Source organism: Scophthalmus maximus, chromosome 14, assembly GCF_022379125.1.
Source record: "Scophthalmus maximus strain ysfricsl-2021 chromosome 14, ASM2237912v1, whole genome shotgun sequence".
NCBI classification, from domain to species: domain Eukaryota; kingdom Metazoa; phylum Chordata; class Actinopteri; order Pleuronectiformes; family Scophthalmidae; genus Scophthalmus; species Scophthalmus maximus.
This window is the reverse complement of record NC_061528.1, coordinates 2,585,560-2,600,464: the sequence shown is the minus strand read 5'-3', so window position 1 is coordinate 2,600,464 and position 14,905 is coordinate 2,585,560. Positions and strand designations below refer to the sequence as shown.

General features: G+C 45.1%; 1 protein-coding gene across 1 annotated transcript in view; it reads left to right on the top strand.

Moving 5' to 3' along the window:
• The window catches only part of LOC118283127 (aryl hydrocarbon receptor-like), a 32,880-nt gene extending 18,287 nt beyond the window's left edge, over positions 1-14,593 (top strand). The window contains exons 3-11 of the mRNA XM_035604844.2: positions 1,627-1,736; positions 3,317-3,406; positions 4,543-4,675; positions 6,127-6,260; positions 6,942-7,144; positions 7,241-7,350; positions 9,092-9,233; positions 9,450-11,067; positions 11,772-14,593. Of these exons, the coding sequence (XP_035460737.2) occupies positions 1,627-1,736; positions 3,317-3,406; positions 4,543-4,675; positions 6,127-6,260; positions 6,942-7,144; positions 7,241-7,350; positions 9,092-9,233; positions 9,450-11,067; positions 11,772-11,924 (2,693 nt within the window). The 3' untranslated portion in view covers positions 11,925-14,593. The remainder of the gene's footprint in view (positions 1-1,626; positions 1,737-3,316; positions 3,407-4,542; positions 4,676-6,126; positions 6,261-6,941; positions 7,145-7,240; positions 7,351-9,091; positions 9,234-9,449; positions 11,068-11,771) is intronic.
• Positions 14,594-14,905: the final 312 nt, after the last annotated feature.

Sequence of the window (14,905 nt, the reverse complement as noted above, 5' to 3'; positions counted from 1 at the left end):
AGAAGACTGAATATCCAAGATCCCCTAATAAGGTCGGAAGCTTGGAGCAAAAATATGAACACACTGAAAAAGGAGATCGCAAGAAGATGAGGCTTTAACAAAGGATGAAGAACCTTCACATGGTTATGTTATGAATGTCAGAAGTTATGGAAAATACTGGAGTCGAGTTCATACGTTCTCCGTCTTTGTGAACAATCGTCGCCTGCTAATGAAGTTTGCTCCACGGTGCCTCTAGTGGTCGAAACGTGCACAGACAGGAAGTTGATCAGAGCCGAGGGAAATGAATGTTGAACAATGCTCATGATTTTTGCATGAATCTGAATCACTAAATAAACATCACTTTTATTTTTAATCTCAAATTTTTCTCATTTTGGTTTTTAAAAAAAAATCAGGGCCTTTTCAAAATGTCTTCTCTAAAATTGTATCATGGCAACAGCTCAAATCGCTTAGAATTATTTGTTTGTGCAACGTTTTTGATGTTTTCCCCCGTGTGATGCACATAGTTGACAGAATCTTTGCTTTCCATTAATTGTCTCGTCATCCTCTGACTGTAACGTCACATTTTCTTACACTATCTGTCGAACCCTTCACGCACACGTTATGATGTCATGCTGGGAAAAAAGGGAGAATCCCATCAGGATGAGAACAGCTGGGGGCCACCAGCCAATGAGCGACCGGGAGGCAGGGAGGGGGAAGGGGCTGGAGGGGGGGAGGGGCCAGGGGGGAGGAGTAAGGCTGGGGAAGGGGGCGGGGCTTAGCTCAGCCGATAGAGTCCCTGTGAACACAAACACACTTTAATCATAGTTTGGGGCAAAATGTGCAACACAAAATAATTTTTGCACAAAAGTCTCATTCTGCCTTAATATGATTTATTACATTTTTGTTTTCTGTGGACACTGGTTTTACTTCCTTGTTGTCTTTAAGGAACCCACAGGTCACATTGTTATGTGTAAAGATTATAACACTTAATCATAACCTTAAAACACATATATTTGACTTTTCTTCTCACCTCATTTAAAAAAGTAAGAAGATTAAGCGGTTACTCAGATACATCACGTTTTATCGATAATGTGGATCCTGTATGAGCAAACATGAATTTCTTTTGTTGCCAAATGTTATTCTTCACATTGATATTACAGCTCAGAGACGTCGTCCAATGAACAAAACTATTATAAAACTCCAATAACAGAAACACAAATAATTTTATTTAGGATTGGGGGAGGGACAGTTAAGTACAGTCAACTCCAATAAAAGATCTCAACAGGAGAAAATCTTCTCTGGGTCTTTGAGATCTGAAAAATATGTTAAATCATTTTTGTAAACTGAAAAAAGAAAATGCTTTTCCAATCCCCCCAAAAAAGTTTCAAATCAAAGTTTTCAATCGTCCTAACTTTTAGTTGAACCAACTTAATTAATCTGTGTGTTTAACCAATTCTTTTTTTCCATGTAGATGACATTTGACATCATGATTGCATAAAAAAAAAATCATATTTATGTGCAATGTAATAAAATCCTCGGCGTACGAAGCATAAGGCAAAAGACGACAGTCACAGCAGTGCTTCGCAAACATTATCACAGGACTAAAGCCTGTCGCCCCCCCCCCCCCCCCCTCCTCCCGCCCTCCAGTCGCCCTGACCAGTCGGAGCGGAGCGACTCCAGCCGGCGGCAGCGATGGCAACAGTAAAGCAGCAGGCGCGGCCGACGCCAAGATCCCCGAGGGAGAACTTCTGCTGCAGGTCGGTATTATGAAAACACGACATCTAGCAGTTATTTCCCTTCCACGTGTTTGTCTCTTCAGGTCACTCAAACAGCCACGTGCACTATGTCTGATATTAGAGGACAGTGGCTGCGAATGTCGGGACCCTTCCTCTGTGTTTTCAGTTCTTTGTTTTTGTTGCTGTTTTATTTCTTGGGGCCAAAATCGATTTAGGCCGATGACAGAGGCCGAGCGGCTCAGGGCGGCTTCCCCCTCGACACGCGTGGCGCTGTCGGCGGCGCCCTCATCCCACATCAGTGAGGCGTTCGGTCAAACCAGTCAGTCTGTGTTGTAGACGATGTGAGCACAAAGTCTGTACAGAAACAACTGTCTCTATTGCCTGCAGCAGAGTTCAAATCTCTCTGAAACCGGACATGGCACTGGAATTCCAGCTTTTTTGTTTCAGGAGGAGGCGACCGACAGACCTGTTTCCCACTGCAACGGAAACGCCGGCGTACCGACGGTACGTGTGAGCGGGCGCAGCGAGGGCGGCGCTCGCCGGCTGCCAGATCTTTTCGGGATCTGCCCGAGTCACTGATTTTCCAGTCCAGTTCCTCCCAATGTGCATCACACTGGCATTCCAGGAGAGGAGAGGGAACAGCCTGCCCCCCCCCCCCCCCCCCGGGTCCTTACCGGCGAGGTGGGGTTATTATAACAAGCCCTACGTTTCCCCGCGGCTCGCTCGCAATGAGAAATGAAAGCTGATTTGGATGAAACAGACTCAGTCTTCCTCCTTCTCCTCCTCCTCCTCCTCCTCCTCCTGCTGATGGACACGGGACCTCTGGTTCACGGGCAGAGGAATCGCTCCAGGTTTATTTCTGAACCTTGAAGTCTGAGTCTTTGCTGATGCTCACATCAGACGCGTGTGAATTATAGAAGAGCTGCGTGAGCGCATCAATTATTCAGACGGAGGGGGAAAAAAAATGGAGGAGACGTGGTTCAATTGTGACGTCCGACGATATGAACTGGCCCCTTTCGCATATTTATCTGTTCCTCTGTGTCATTGCAACGTTTTCGAAGCCGTCGCTCGTGACTGCGGCTCGGAGATCAACAAGTGAACAGGAAACTGTCGTGTCATAACATCCCGTCTCTCGATAACTGAACATTTTAAATATTTTTTTTCAATAATCGACACTCTGTTGTATGTGTTTGCTCTGGAGGAAGTGTTGCAAATAACTGAATCCCTGATGCATCAGTAATAAGAACAACATGGCGTCGCCAGCATCAATCATCCCTCCACCCCGTGGGCTGGTTTAGAAAAAAGACATTAACTGTGCTTGTAGGAATGTTTGTATATATATATATATATATATATATATATATTTGTACAGTTGTGTTTGTGTCTACATGTCTGTCGGTGTGGGGGGTTTCGTTGCCATGCCAGGGGAGGGGGGGGGGCACGAGTGCGTTTAGTGAAGTGGAAATTTTGGACCAGCTGTTCCCCCTTTGAAGAGAAACCATGAGTGCGCTCCATTTCACTTTACATGCTAAATCATTTTCCTTTCCTCAACATTTTTCAACAGGACAGTCTCTCTAAACTCCCTTTGATTCCCTTCGCAGGCTCTCAACGGGTTCGTCATGGTCATCACTGCGAGCGGAACCATCTTCTTCTCCTCCCACACCATCCAGGACTACCTGGGCTTCCACCAGGTATCGTATCACTACCTCGATCTTCTTTTTGACTTTTTCTCTGTGCAATCCAAGGACCGAGGTTGTCTCCCGAACATGGACACTCTTGAGGGCGATGAGGTGATGAGCGTGAACAAAACCCTGTGGCTGACAGAGCAACAACAATGGCTGCTTCTTTTTGGTACTGGTACCGTAAAGACCATCTGACAGTCAACCGGACCAATTCTGTAGTGAATCAGGCATCCCGAGCTGCAGACAAAGGAAGGCGTCCTTTCCTTGCTATCGCTCCTTCGTTGGGGTCGTCCAAAATATTGGAGTCCTAATTGGAGTAAACCTATTAAGAATAAGTTAGAATATGTTTAGTGCTAGCTTTGGCGACCTTAGTCAGTTACATATACTTGCATAGTCATGACCTTAAGAGATTCCATTTTAAAATCAGACAGCTTGGCAAGTGTTCCGACAGTTGGTAGAACCGCTAGCGGTGGACGACAACGGCATTCAATGTCCTCGTGTTCATCATCTACCCTAGCCTCCATTTACCTCCTACTCCTACATTTCCTGAGTCCAGTGTTGGACACGTGGAGGCTCTGTTGTAGCCGTCGACTGTGGGGTTTTGGGTGGATGGCTTGCGTGCAGCATCCGCTGGGAGCCGCTCAGGGGTCTTGTGCGATCTATCGGTTTACTCCCTGCATGGTGCAGAGTCAGAGGCTCCAACAACAGCGAAAAGAAACAAGAAAAAAGACATGAGCTATTTATAGCTTGGCCTTTTGCAGAAACCACCAGTCACAGTGAGCAACAACACAACTCTGCCCGACCGATCAAACCTTTCAAAGCAACACAACGGGAACATCCAGGAAAAATCTTTAATAACCATCTCATACAGCTGTAGCATGTTTTTAGCGTCACCTTAGCAACCACCTTCCATTGTGGACTGAGCAGCCATTCACAAACCAGCAGTAGCTGCATCCAAACATGCCAACAATCAGGTAGCAACGGCCTTCCAAGACTTTTATCAACACACCTTAGTAACTAGAAGAAGATGCATTGTCCTGCAAAGACGACAAAGACAAACTGTTCAGGGAGGAGACAGACAAACAGCATCGATGAGATTGTCACGTTCTAATTCGTCCTCTCGCTGTTCTTTTCCCCCCCCTCAGACGGACGTCATGCACCAGAGCGTGTATGAGCTGGTCCACACCGAGGACCAGCAGGAGCTCAGGAGAAACTTGCACTGGGCCTTGAACCCTCCTGCCGCCGCCGCACCTGCCGTCACCCAGGACTCCCCCCAAGGTGCTCGCTCCCTCCCCTCCCGTCTCCATCCGACACGAGCTTCTCATCAGCACCACAACTCAGGAATCTCTCTAAACTGAAACAACAAAACACTAAATCGAGAAGTTATGGGTCAAACTTCTGGGAGAGAGTTTGCAGAGATGAGGGTTTCATCAGTATTTGAACCGAGCTCGTGAGAGTCCTTCTGAATTGGATTATTTTATGCAAAAAAAAATTGGCTTCAGAGAAATATCTACTATTAGACACAAGAGGTGATGTAGATATTTTTTTTATGTATGCAAAGACTCTTCCTTTCTCCCCCTCTGAGATTGAAAGGTAAGGACAGTGTCTGCGAATATGCATATAACATGTACTTTGAACAGGTTTTTATATTTTTGTCCAAACAAAATGTCCTTTCGTCAAAATTAGAATCGTTGCAAGCGCAAAATCTGCACCGCTGCTAAATGTGCTGCACTCCCCTGCAGCCCTGTGTGTGTGTGTGTGTGTGTGTGTGTGTGTGTGTGTGTGTGTGTGTGTGTGTGTGTGTGTGTGTGTGTGTGTGTGTGTGTGTGTGTGTGTGTGTGTGTGTGTGTGTGTGTGTGTGTGTGTGTGTGTGTGATTACACGCGTTGGGACATCAACATTAGATGGTTAAGTACACACAGTTCAGGCATTAAACTGTAACACCATCCTCAGGTCAGGTCACATGACCCCGTAATCCTCCACGGTGGCTTACGAGGTGAAGTGGTCCCAGATCTCAGATCTGTATTTGGGGTTTTAAGATGCTTACGTGTCTCTCGACGCTTTGGTTACTGAGCAGCGTGTTCAGGTTAAAGACCCACAGCTCCGACAAGACTAACCCCCCCCCATACACACACACACACACACACACACACACACACACCGGGGGCGTGTTCACGGGCCGCGACGGCAACAAATGCACTCGCTCGGTGTGGAAATACAGAAGGCGGCCTGATCCCAGGGCTTTGTGCTTTTTAAAGTTACAGCTCAACCGTCTTCAGCCTCCAGAATGTGATTCCATATTAGGATAAGATAATATAAAATATTCCTTTATCCGTCCCCCCGGGATCATTTTACGGCAGCAAAGTGGAAAGCAGAAAAAGGAAATCTCTATCAAGACAAAAATACAGTAAAAAGGCAATAACATATGATAAGTAAAAGATGTAAGTGCCACAAGCCTAAATATACATATGAATATAAACACTATAAACAAGATCAACAGTAAGAATAATTGCACATGGGAGTATGAAATATTAAATAGTAAAATATGAATTAATATTAAAATTAATATTGTTCAAGTGTTCCAGTGAACTATAACAGTCGTTAAAAAAAGTCAAAAATCATTAACGGTGAGTCTTTTCTTTCTTCTATTCTTGATTTTAGTATAATAATATATCATAATAATCATTCTCACTGACGGTTGGGCCGTACATATTTTCTTCTCCGCCTCAGAGATGGAACCCGACAGCGGCTCGGCTCTCGTCACCTACAAGCCCGAGCAGCTTCCCCCAGAGAACTCCTCGTTCCTCGAGCGGAGCTTCATGTGTCGCTTCCGCTGCCTCCTGGACAACTCGTCCGGCTTCCTGGTGAGTTTCACGCAGGAACCAGGGAGAGAAGAGATTTATAGATTCTTTTTTTTTAACTTGATTTCTGCTTTTGCTGACTTTTTATATCATGTGACGGGTTTTTAAAGATGTCTTCCAGAATCTTGAGTCCAATTCTGCAAGATCTCCAGCTGCTCCCACACATGTTCCACTCACACTTAGGTTTTCTTTACATAAATATCTATGTAAACAAAAAAGAAGGCACACGTAGCTTCTATGGATTATAGAAATACTACTACAGTCAGAGGCCTATTCTACCTAAATGTAAATACATTCTCTGTAAATGTGTAAATATATATTCCCACTTTTTTTTCTTATTTCTTTTCCTATATGACAGAAGACGAAATGTCATTATGTCCGAGTATAATGACAATAAAGATCATTCTATTATATTCTAGAGATGTGAAGAAATGTGCTCTTAAATGTATATATATATATTTTAAAAAAATAGCTTCAAGCCGAGACAGGAGAACTTTCAAGATTCTTTTTTGAGAAAGAATTAATATCGGGAGAGAAAAAATGGTTGAAAGAATACAAGGGGGGATGGGGGATAACTTTTCCAATATCACATGTTTTGTGATTCACATGGAAACACGACAATCCTTTGTCCTTATGTGCAAGTGGACTCTGTTTGAATCTGTATTCGTCGTCCTTCCTCCCCAGGCGTTGAACATCCAGGGCAGGCTCAAGTTCCTGCACGGGCAGAACCAGCGGCAGGAGAACGGGGGGAAGGCGCCGCCGCAGCTCGCCCTCTTCGCCATCGCCACTCCCCTGCAGCCTCCGTCCATCCTGGAGATCCGGACCAAGAACATGATCTTCAGGACCAAACACAAGCTGGACTTCACGCCGCTGGCCTGCGACGCAAAGTAATGGAACATCCTTCTGTTCCAGTGCTTTGTGTTTGAATGTAAATATACATGTATATGATGAACCGTCTGTTGAATCACTGTCTTTGTGCACAGGGGGAAGATCGTGTTGGGCTACACGGAGGCGGAACTGCGGGTTCGGGGATCTGGCTATCAGTTCATCCACGCGGCGGATATGTTGTACTGCGCGGAGAACCACGTCAGGAGTAAGTCGTTGTTGCAATGTCGATATCATATCAATACCACGTGAAGTTGAAGCCAAGAAAATCACTTTAACTGACTCCCTTAAATTTTGCCAGGCACAACTATTTTGATAATCGATGAATCGGCTGAAGTAGTTTTTATGAAAAAAAAAGTCAAAATTCTCTGGTTTCAGCTTCTTAAATGTGAATATTTTCTGGTTTCTTTGCTGCTCTGTGACTGTGAACTGAATATCTTTGGCGTCTGGACAACACAAAACATCATGCTGGAGTTTTGGGGAAACACGATCGACTTTTTTCACCGTTTTATGACATTTTATGGACCAAACAACGAATCGATTAATCTAGAAAATAATCGTTAGTTGCAGCTCTAGACATCAACTCAATAAAAATAAACAAGACACACACAGTTGTTCCACAAGCAGCATTTTATCAGACTTGATATGATTGAATGATCTTGAAGACTTGACACGAGCAAAACATAATCCTGCAGCCTCATGAAGAACCTGTCCGAGAGAGATTATGGTCCTGAAATCGGAGGCTGTTTAACAACGAAGACGAAATGTAATAAGACGTCCTCTGTCCTTGATGTTTATTGGGCAGAACCACGTTTTGCTATTTTCAATTTTAGTTCAGATATGAAAAGTTGAGGCGGTTTGGTCGAAACCTGGTCAGAGAGTTCAGACAGCTTTCACGAGTAATCCCGCTGGATTACGAAGCAGATTGAGCAAAGCTTGCGGAGCTGCCAGCAGAGAGGATAGGGAGCCGCAAATCCAGTGCATGAGCAAAGAGCGAGAGATGATCCATAACCGCACAGCCAACAACAACACAAACATTTCACAAGGGTCGGACGCGATGTTACCGACCGATCGGCGCCGTTTTAATCAAGATGCGAGAAGCGAGTGGAGCTCGTACGCAGACGACTGATCTCGTCCAGTCAGTCGGACGTGGTGTTACGTCAGAGCAGGATTTTGTGCCCTGGGTCACCTTCAGAATTAGTTTTTCATTCTTCTCGAAATTGTACAACAGGATGACGGAACGTTGTTCGTGGGCTTGAGGGATAATCTTTTTTCGATGATCCAAGTAGAACCCAAATTTCTCTCCGTTGTAATATAAAGCAGTGAAAGGACATGACTGAATATATTAATAATAAGTAATGAATCCCTGGAGGATGCCAAGTCAGTTGGGTTGTCAATCCATAGCTTCCTCAACAACAGTTGGCCAGAATTCAGGTTTGGGACATGGATCCAAGAGAGAGCCCATTAAATCTTGGGGCGGAACAAGGATTTTTCTTCCCCCACTTCTTTGATATTGCGAAATTTTGGCGCTTTTTTTTGACAGTTTCACCGACATTTCCCAAGGAATAGAGCATGGATCTTCTTGGAAAAAATCTGGCATATAGAAGGGACTGATGTCTATTAGTGAGTTCAGTTTGGTGCAGCTTGATTGAATTTAAGGAGACAGTTAGACCTTGGTGGAGGTATTTCTCTATTGAGTTCTGGTGTCTTCATTGGCGTTTGTTTGTCTGTCCGTCAGAAGGAGTTCACAAAAACTACAGAACTGATTTCCATGACATTGTGTGCAGGGGTTTGGGGCATGACCCGCAGGAAAGTGACGCAAAATCGCGCACTTGCATCTTTGTCGCTTAAGGTTTGGTGTGAAGGCGTCATTACAGGTGCTTTCATGATGGTTCATAGTCCTCCCGACTGTGTTTCTGTTCTATTTTAATTCTATTCTCTGTTCGCAGTGATGAAGACGGGGGAGAGTGGTCTGACCGTGTTCCGGCTCCTCACCAAGGAGAACCGCTGGAAATGGGTCCAGGCTAACGCCCGACTGGTGTACAAGAACGGCAAACCGGACTACATCATCGCCACCCAGAGGCCTCTCTTGTACGTTCCCCGTCGCCTTCACGTTGTGTTCATAGATAAACAGAACCTCTCTTACCTTCTCATGAATCTGGTTCATCTCCAGAAGAAAGCATTCTTTTAATTTCACATTTTACATTTTACATTTTAAATTATGTGTGACTGGGAAAGTGGGTAAGTACCAAATCCTCCATCCGAGGACTCCAGATGATAATAATCATGTTTTCTCTGTCATTGTAGGGACGAAGAGGGGGGAGAAAACCTGCGTAAGCGCTCCATGCATCTACCGTTCACCTATGCCACCGGTGAGGCTCTGCTCTACCAGTCCAACCATCCCATCGCAGCCTTCGGAGACGGAGGCCACGAGAAAAACGGCAGCAAATCAAAGAAGAGCCGGACTGAGAGGCTGGTGAGGGACGGCCTGGACCCCGGCTCCCTCCTGGGGGCGCTCATGAGTCAGGACGAGTCGGTGTACGTCTGTCAGCCCGCCCTGGAGCCCAAGATGTCCTTCCACAGCTTCTTCGGAGAGCAAATGGGCTTCTCCGACTCGGAACCCTCCGGCCTGCACAGGAGCTGGGACGAGCCGAGCAACGGTGTGGTGGGTCCGGGCATCGCGGAGCCGAACACGAGCTTCGATCCGCTGCTGGCCACGCTGGACTCCCTCTCCTTGGAGGGCCAGGGTGTGGTGGACGCAGAGGAGGGGGGCTGTTCGAACGGCGACCTGTTCGGCGCTCTGGAGGGGTTGGGGCTTAGCGCGGAGGACCTGGAGCTGCTTCTGCTCGACGAGCGGATGATCCGAGTCGAGATGGACCCCGAGCGCGTGCCCACTCTGGACGACCTGCTGACGAACGACGAGATCCTCTCGTACATCTACGACTCCATCGAGGGAAAGATCGATTCCTCAGAGCACGGAGTTGGACAGGCACCTCCGAGCACGCCCTCGGCGACGGCCACGACGTTGTCACTTCCTCAAAGCAACCCCTCCTCTGACACTAGTTTGCAAATGCAGTTCTCTCAGCACAAGCCTCCCCTGGTGGGGCAGGCGCCGATCCTCCAGCTGTCGCAGCAGATGCAGCAGCACCTGAACATGCGAACGGCGAAAGCGGCGCACGACTGGGGCCAGCAGCAGAGCGATCGCCTGACCGCCACCATAGTTAACGGAGAGCTGCTTGGGCAAAGTCAATCCCTCGCCAACGGTCAATGGGTGGCCCAAGACATTCTGGTCACTGCGGGGATACAACTGGGACACTTTAACACACAGCAGACTGTTTTCAACGGCAAGGCCTCGGAGGGGGATCAGACACATCAACACTTCCTTCAGCAGCAGCAGCAGCCCAGGATGCAGAACAACCAGCTCTCACAGCAGTGCCACGCCAAACAGAAGGCAGCCAACCTCAACGGACTGAGCGGCGTCTCCGGCACAGAGCACGCGGCGGGCAAATCCCAGTGGCAGGACTATGGCTTCAGCGAGAGTCTGTCCGGCAACCCCTGCCTTGATAACAGCCAAAAACCTCTTACGAGCACCTCACTAGACTCTAGCATGGATTACAGTATGTCCGGTATTGAGAATGCAGATTACGCCCTAGGCGGGAACGGTTTGTTCGGGCGGAGAGGGCAGCAGCAGCAGCACGGGGGGGCGGAGCCCATGGTTTCGTCCTTCCAGGTGATGAACCACAAGCGGCAGCAGCAGGAGCAGATCCCGGTCCCGTTGGCCCAGGTCATCTCGGGCCTGTCGCAGTGCCCCCCGCCCCCCAACGCCTCCCTGGAGCAGATCCTCAGCGTGGGCAAGGCCTCCTGGCAGCTGGACCACTACGCCATGGTAACCTCGGAGATCGCTCACGACCCCGGTCACAGTAAGGTGAGCTCACCGGTGTCGTCGTGGATTTGAAATAATTGGCAGTTTAAAATAGTTTGTTTGGAAGTTCCCCCTCGAGCTCTGGGAACAGTCAGTGTTTTTAGTTTTGTTTCTTTTGCTCTTTGTTATAACAGGTTTTGTCTTACAGGTTGTTCCAAATACTTTGGTCGAGAACTGCAACAATTAGTTGATTAGTCAATATGAAGAAATTTTATTTGTCCAACATTTTAACTTATAATAAAATGAGGAAATTACATCAGCTGTCGATTGTCCTGACACAGTAGATGACTGATGATTCCGTCTCACCCTGACCTTTCCACCGATGGTTATGCTAAAAATGTGTCCAGTTGCAGCCGCTTCAGGTTCATCTGTCAACATGTCATACAAACTCTTAACAGAAAGGCAGATGTGACATTTAATTCATACTCCCCACAAAACTACCCCCTTCTGATGAAGGTGACCCTCGTTTGCTTAAAAGTTAAAGCCAAACCCATATTACCTTAATTTTGGGGGGAATGTATGTAGAAATAAACAATGCATATTTTAATTTTAGATATGCAAAGCATCTTGGGTTTGAATATCTTTTCCAGAACTGATTAATATGATATAGAAAAGATGAGTGTTCCAAACTTACAGCTGCTAAAGATTTACTGTATTACTGTATTTTATAACATTACTCATGATACTTCCTCCTCCACCCTGTGCAGATGGAGAACGGCTGCATCCTGAACAGTGCGTACCCAGGAGGCTGCGCCCTGCCCAACGGAAACGGCCCAGCGGCGCCCCCTGCTGTCCAGATGCCCGGCCCCGAGGCCCTGTCCGGCCTCCCCGACCCGCCAGCCACTGGCTTCTACCTCTGACCACCCCGACCCGGGAACAGTCACGCAGCAGGACACTTGTTAAAAACGGCCAGAGACACACAATGACTGGACCAGCCTTATACAACTAGATACCACAACGAACAAAGCTGAATAAAACGTAGGCCTATGTGTATTTCTTTTTCTCTCCTTCTTTTTTTTTTTTCATTTTTAATTTGGATCAATGTGTCGTGTTTCAAGTCAGATTATCATATGAGTCCTTTGTTTACAATAATGCAGTCAGGAGAGCTGAGTTGAAGTTTGTTTGAAGACGTACAGAGGTAAAAAAAAAAAAAAGTTTTTATAAATCTGAGGTCACAGATACAACGCAAAGTTTAGATTTAGAGTCAGCGAGAAAAAAATTCGTATCGCTCTGGGATTGTGCGTACCACGATCGAGATAAGCCGAGGAGGAGATCTCCGGAAAACGTTGGGATTAACGGTGATGGTTGGTGGATGGATGATTGATATTGATACCTCCTGGAAGCTCGAAGAAGAAGAAGAAGACATGTATGAATCAGTTTAATCACATTCGAAGCAAAAAAGAGATACGAAACATTTCCTGTTCCAACTTCTCAAATGTCAGGATTTGCTGCTGCTTTTGAATTTCTCTGAGTTTTAGACTGTCGGTCGAACAAAGCAAGACATTGGAAGACGTCAGCTATCGTATGCAGTTCTTTGTCTTCTGAGTTTACAGGGTTCTACTTTTGTCCTGAATTTTTCCAGATTCAAATTCCAATTGTGGTTAGGGTTATGACAACTCTGTCATCGTATCTGAATGCAACACACCGTCCCCCCCCCAGTGCAACTCCAACGTGACTCCAGGTTTTTGGTTTTTTTTGGTACTGAAGGTCGACGGGAAAAGTCAGCAGCCGCTCATCTAGTTCCTCGTCACGCAACAAGAATGTAACCTTTCAGTGTTCAGTGATTTCCTTGTTGAACGGTTTCACTTGTCAACGATGAGATTATTCCGTATGTGTTTGACGAAAACAAGTATAGAATGCGGAAATTGTGGCTAGAAATTATCCTGCACTTTATTTCAAGCACCCACTTAACGCAGATCTGTAGTCAGGGACACTGGCGAACGACAGACCCTGTTTTTTTCCCGTTGTTGTTGTTATTGTTTATCTTTGAAGCAGCTGATGCGAGATGGACAAGTTTGTATTTTTGATTCCTATGTTGAGGTACATTTCAGGTGATGCGTCAATGTCCTCATGAGCACAAACACTCCTGTACGATTTTTTTTTAGTGTAATCATTTTCATCTTTCTCCACTTGAATTATTTTTGTCGTCGTTGATAATGGTGAAAAAATGTTGGACCTCTTGGATGAGTTTTTTTTTTCTTTTCTTTTTTTAAAATTCTATTTTGTTAAAAAAAAAGTTTAACTTGACTTGATTAGATGAAGTCACTTAGTTTTAATTTACTGTATTTATTCGTGTCCAACAGCAAGTAAGCATTCTGGATTGTTTATGAAGTTTATGTGTAAGAAAGGTTCTTGTATGGAAAAAAAAATATAGAAAATGTAATGTTCAGCTCTCCTGAGGGGAATCAGCAAAATCTTTAATTTTTTTTGTTTTTTTACAGTAAATCCAAACCCGAATCCGTTAGATTACAATCAGATCCGAGTTTTTAAAGAAAAAGTCTAACATGTTTGGAAAAAAAATACATACAGAGAGATGAAATGATATCGATCTTTTCATCTGATGTGTTGTCGCTTGGAGATCAAAAATTCTTCACCCAAAATGTCAGACTTTTCCTTTTGAATGGTAGAAAACTTTGTGATATATATATATATTTATGTGTGTATATATATATATATCATCAGGTGAGTAATTTCCGGTCTACACTGGATCTTGGGGAAGGTACAGAATGGTAAAACACTGAAAAAAACCAAATGTGAGTATTAAAAAAAGGAGATCTCGTCTCAACTGGAAGGATTTAGTTCTGAATGTTTCTTGTAAATAGTGAAACGACTGGAAAAACGATGCAGAGTTAGAATTATTTCATCAAGAAAAGATGCTGAAAAGAGATTTTACACTGAATTGTTCAAACAATGTTCATTACTGTTGGTATTAATATTATTGCTCTATGTTTTATGTTGACAATGTGATACACGCGTCTTTATTTTTTTGAATTGACTTTCATTTTTCTCCTCCTTCCCTTTCTTTTTATTTTCTACAGCGGCAATGTTTGCTATATTTAATATGATCGATGTGACTTATTAACGGTGTGAAAAGAAAATAAAAAAAGATGTGTGTATATATAAAAAGGCAAACTGGCTTTGACAAATACAGGTATGTACATAGTTTTACGTCGAGTCACTCGTTTCAAGCACTATTTTTAAAACACACGCTTATCAAACTCCTTTGTTGATTCCATTTTTTTCCTTTTCTCTTTTTGTTTAAGATTGTAAATAGTATTGTCATCACAGAAACACTGGACTCTATGACAGCCTGAAAATGGTGCCATACTACTGAGACTTGTTGAATAGGCTACAGTGTTGGAGAGTTTTACCTTTGTCTTCTCTGCTTAGCCACAGTTCTGACGTTAACATGTGAACAGGACGAGGTGTAGGTGTTGTAGATTTGACCCGTTGTCCTTTGACTGCTTGTTTCAAATGTATCATTTCTCTTCCTTTGAAAATAAAGGCTCTCTTCAATCACAGTGGGAAAAAAAACAACACAAACGTCTCGCGAGTACATGAACTCACGTCAACTCAAACCACCTCCGTCAGCGGCTCTAACCTGTGGGGACCTGACGTGTGAAGGTTCGGCTTGTGGCGCGGTTTTTTGAAGAGACAACGGGGAAAAAAACGCCGAGAAAAACGCTTCGCGCCCCCGGTTGGTACGACGGTTTGGTCCCTGTCATGAAGGCGCCGGTAAGGACGCAGGCGCTTCTCAACAACACTTTGAATATAACGGAGGAGAGGAAAGAAGTTGGTCCGCTGAACCTCCCACCTCGTTTTCTGGCTCCTGGCGTTGGCT